This window comes from Halichoerus grypus, chromosome 7 (genome assembly GCF_964656455.1).
Source record: "Halichoerus grypus chromosome 7, mHalGry1.hap1.1, whole genome shotgun sequence".
NCBI classification, from domain to species: domain Eukaryota; kingdom Metazoa; phylum Chordata; class Mammalia; order Carnivora; family Phocidae; genus Halichoerus; species Halichoerus grypus.
In genome coordinates this window covers 8,005,623-8,009,892 of record NC_135718.1, presented here as the reverse complement: position 1 = coordinate 8,009,892, position 4,270 = coordinate 8,005,623, and the positions used below count along the sequence as shown (strand labels likewise).

The following is a 4,270-nucleotide window of genomic DNA, read 5'->3' as shown; positions in this document are numbered from 1 at the left end:
AAGATTGTTTATTATTAGTAAGTTATCGATAATTTCATTATATTAAGAGATTAAAGAGGAACTATATTGGTACCTCATTAACAGCAGAAAAAGGCATCAAACAAAATTGAACATTTATGTTAAAAATCTTAACAATCTTAAAAAAGATAGCAATTTATTTAACCTAATAGAATAAATTAAAAATCTATATAAACATCATCGTTGATGGCAAAGCATTCAAAGCATTCCTTTTAAAATAATGAATGACACGATCCGGATTTGGTGAGCTAGCTGGGAGGTGTTTACAGCTGCTATCATGGTTCGTACGCTAAACTGCATCGCTGCTGTGTCCCAGAACATGGGCATCGGCAAGAACGGGGACCTGCCGTGGCCCCCGCTCAGGAATGAATTCAAGTTTTTCCAAAGAATGACCACAGCCTCCTCATTAGAAGGTAAACAGAATTTGGTGATTATGGGGAGGAAGACATGGTTCTCTATTCCCGAGAAGAATCGACCTTTAAAGGACAGAATTAATTTAGTTCTCAGCAGAAACCTCAAGGAACCTCCACAAGGAGCTCATTTTCTTGCCAAAAGTCTGGATGATGCCTTAAAACTTATTGAGCAACCAGAATTAGCAAATAAAGTGGACATGGTTTGGGTAGTAGGAGGTAGTTCTGTTTATAAGGAAGCCATGAACAAACCAGGCCATCTTAGACTATTTGTGACAAGGATTATGCAGGAATTTGAAAGTGACACATTTTTTCCAGAAATTGATTTGGAGAAATATAAACTTCTGCCAGAATACCCAGGTGTTCTATCTGATGTCCAGGAGGAGAAAGGCATTAAGTACAAATTTGAAGTATATGAGAAGAACGATTAATGTGAAGATGTTTTGTGATTTATTTCAAATTAGTTGCTCCCCCTGCCCTCCAAACAATTATATATTTTAATACTAGGGAAAAAAGACTTTTGTTGACTTTAGGTCAATGGATAATTATTTCTAAGCAATGAGATTTTATTAATCTTAATTAGGCTAAGTTAAGATTAATCTTAACTAGACCATATCAGATACCATTTGTGAAACATTTCTTGCTATAACTGTGTGTTGCCTGTCAAGGACCAGCACCTGCCTAGGGTAGCATATCTACCAAGAGCCTAAGTGAGACAATCCCCTGATAGCATAAGTTGAAACCAGGACTTACAGAGATAGGACTAGACAGATTTGTCCAAAGGTCAGAAATGGATTATAAACAGGAGAGCTAGAACTCAGATATTAAAAGAAAATTAGATCAAAAGAGGAACTTTGAGTTCTCTATGCATATCACACTTCTGAAAAAAAGTTCTGTTCGCTCAGACAGGGAATCTGGTAAGTTGAGAACTCTGATATATTCCATAGGGATAGTAAAGAGGCAGGTAGAACACTACCTTTTTGAAGGTTAAAAGAAAAGGTCTGAGACCTAACAACTCTGTTTCCGATCTCCAGTGAGATTCCATGGGATGTTACAATGATAGAAGAACAATAGGCTGTTCTATACAAAAAAGAGTAATCTAATAACAAGGATATGGCTAAAATTAGAAATTAAAAAGGTAATGAACTGAAAATGGATAAAGCTAGAAACCAAAATTACAAAGCTGGAAACTAAACTTCACTGAATTAAAAAATGAAACTTAAAACACATTTACCCGTCGTGTTAGCAAAGATGTGGATTGTTAAGTATCCAAAGAAATAGCGTTTTTTGCTTATGCAGCCTTTTTAGAGTTTAAGTTAGGAATATCAATTAAAATTCAGAATATTCTGGGTTTGGACCCAGAGCTTCCACTTCCAGAAATTAATCCTGAATAAAGAGATGGACCCAAGAATATTTGTTGCACTACTTTTTTAACTTGAAAATAGCCCAAATGACAATCAATAAAGAAATAACTAATCAAAAAAAAAAAAAAAAATGAATGACACAAGGATGTCTAAGATCACTGCTTTTATTCAACTGGAAGAGTTGACATAAAGTGAAGGATCAACTGATAGATACATGGCACTGGGGACATTGGTTATCCACACGGAATGGAGTTTGATCCTTGCCTCAGATGGTATGGAGGAAAAAAGACGTAAGCACTAATACTAAGAGAAAAAAATGGAATAATTTGACAAAACTTAAAACAATCCTGCTAATCAAAGATCGCATAAACAGAAAAAGACCGATCACAAGCAGGGAAAAGATATTAGCAACATATATAACAAAAAAAAGATTATCACCCAAAATATATTTTGGAATTTTTTCAAATCATTTTAAAAATCATTAGAAGAGGGGCGCCCAGGTGGCTCAGTCGTTAAGCATCTGCCTTCGGCTCAGGTCATGGTCCCAGGGTCCTGGGATGGAGCCCCGCATCGGGCTCCCTGCTCAGCGGGAGGCCTGCTTCTCCCTCTCCCACTCCCCCTGCTTGTGTTCCCTCTCTCACTGGGTCTCTCTCTGTCAAATAAATAAAATCTTAAAAAAAAAAAAATCATTAGAAGAATAAAGGAAATACGAGCAGAAGTTACCAACAGGCATTTCACAGAATGGGAAACATGACAGTCCACCTATAATCAAGGAACGCCAAATCAAAAGTACAACAGGATTCCATATCACACAGAATTGTTATCCAAAATCTTTTTAAATATGTTATTAGAAAGTTGAGACAACCATGTAGACTGAAGGGAATTTTCTTTATGTGCCCCTGGCGAGCCATATAAACTACTTCAACCATTTTGGCAAATTATTTGGCAATACCTAGTAAAATTGAAAATTTTACTTGCCCTGTGATTTGTAATTCCATTTCTGCATGATACCTTTGAAGAGCTCTTGCCCATGTTCAAAAGGAGATGTGTTGGTAGTGCTCACAGCAGTAAGACTTGTGATGAAAGAGAGAGAAAGAAAGAAAGAAAGAAGAAAGAAAGAAAGAAAGAAAGAAAGAGAAAGAAGAAAGAAAGAAAGAAAGAAAGAAAGAAAGAAAGAAAGAAAGAAAGAAAGAAAGAAAGAAAGAAAGAAAGGGGGGGGAAGGAGGGAAGGAAGGAGGGAGGGAGGGAAGGGAGGGAGGGGAAAGAGCAATTGGAAGCAACTGAAATGCCCTCAAGAGAACCAGTGTAAACACACACACACTGACATACCGTACAGTACTGAAAATGAATTAACTAAGGCTACAACATGGAACATCTCAAAAACATATTAGGCAAACATTGCAAGTTGTAGGAGAATACATAGAGTATGATACCCTTTATATAAAGTTTTTTATTGTTATGTTAATCACCATACAGTACATCACTGGGTTTTGATGTAGTGTTCCATGATTCATTGTTTGTGCATAACAGCCAGTGCTCCATGCAGAACGTGCCCTCTTTAATACCCATCACCAGGCTAACCCATCCCCCCACCCCATATAAGGTTTTAAAACATTCTAAGCAGCAATGCCTATGGCTTAGGGATGCATATGTACATAAACGTATACAGATCTTTAAAGAAATTATAAAACACTGAATTCAAAATGGTTGTTACTGGGGGGAGTTCTGGAGGAAGAGGCGTGGGATCAGGAAGTACAGAGAGGTTTGACTGTGTTGGGATACTTTGTTTCTTAAGCTTGACAGGATATTCCTTATATCCCTTAGACACCAAATATTTTATTTTAAAATTGAGGGGGGCAAAGCATGAGTTAGCATCAGAAGAAAAAGAAAGGAAAAGGCAGTCTAGGAGGGAGGAAGAGCCTGAGCAAAGAGACCGAGGGTAACTGAGCAGATGGAGTGGCGGAACCGTGAGAAATGTTGTGTTTCAAGCCCATGTCGAGAGGGGGTGGTTAAGGTTGACTGAGGACGTCGTCAGGGGGCAGACCAAGCAGTAATCTTGAACGCAATGCTAAGGAGCAAGGAAATGATCCTGCGAGCAATGGGGAGTTATTTAAGGGCATTAGGTGGGTGAGTGATTCAATCCTCTAAGTATTTTGGACGGGACGTTGTCATTGACGCTGTGGAGGGTGGCTTGGCAGGGGGTTGGGCGACAGGAGGAGTATTCTGGCAGCTAGAGACCCGGTAGGAAGCTGGGAGCGGTCCAGCCCAGAAGTGAGGGGCCCTGAGACAGAGACAATGGCACTGGGGAGAAGCTGCCTAAATATTAAGTATCCGATGAATATTTCAAAACAATTCTAATGCTTGTGGCACATCCACATGGAAATGACTGCTCGGTATGTGGCAGCCTTGAAGTTCATGACACAAAGGCTTCAGCCTTCCCATGTGCTCCTAGAGACAGCTTAGAACTGTAGGTTCCAA

General features: G+C 38.9%; 1 protein-coding gene across 1 annotated transcript; it reads left to right on the top strand.

The window, feature by feature from the left end:
• The first annotated feature begins 256 nt into the window (after positions 1-256).
• Positions 257-1,839, top strand: LOC118519599 (dihydrofolate reductase). Its single transcript, XM_036067157.2, has one exon. It carries the CDS (start codon positions 296-298, stop codon positions 857-859), a length of 564 nt encoding a protein of 187 aa, XP_035923050.1. The 5' UTR covers positions 257-295; the 3' UTR covers positions 860-1,839.
• Positions 1,840-4,270: the final 2,431 nt, after the last annotated feature.

Bases quoted from the DNA above. Each gene is read 5' to 3' on its own strand.
- LOC118519599 (XM_036067157.2), top strand. From the start codon at position 296: ATGGTTCGTACGCTAAACTGCATCGCTGCTGTGTCCCAGAACATGGGC.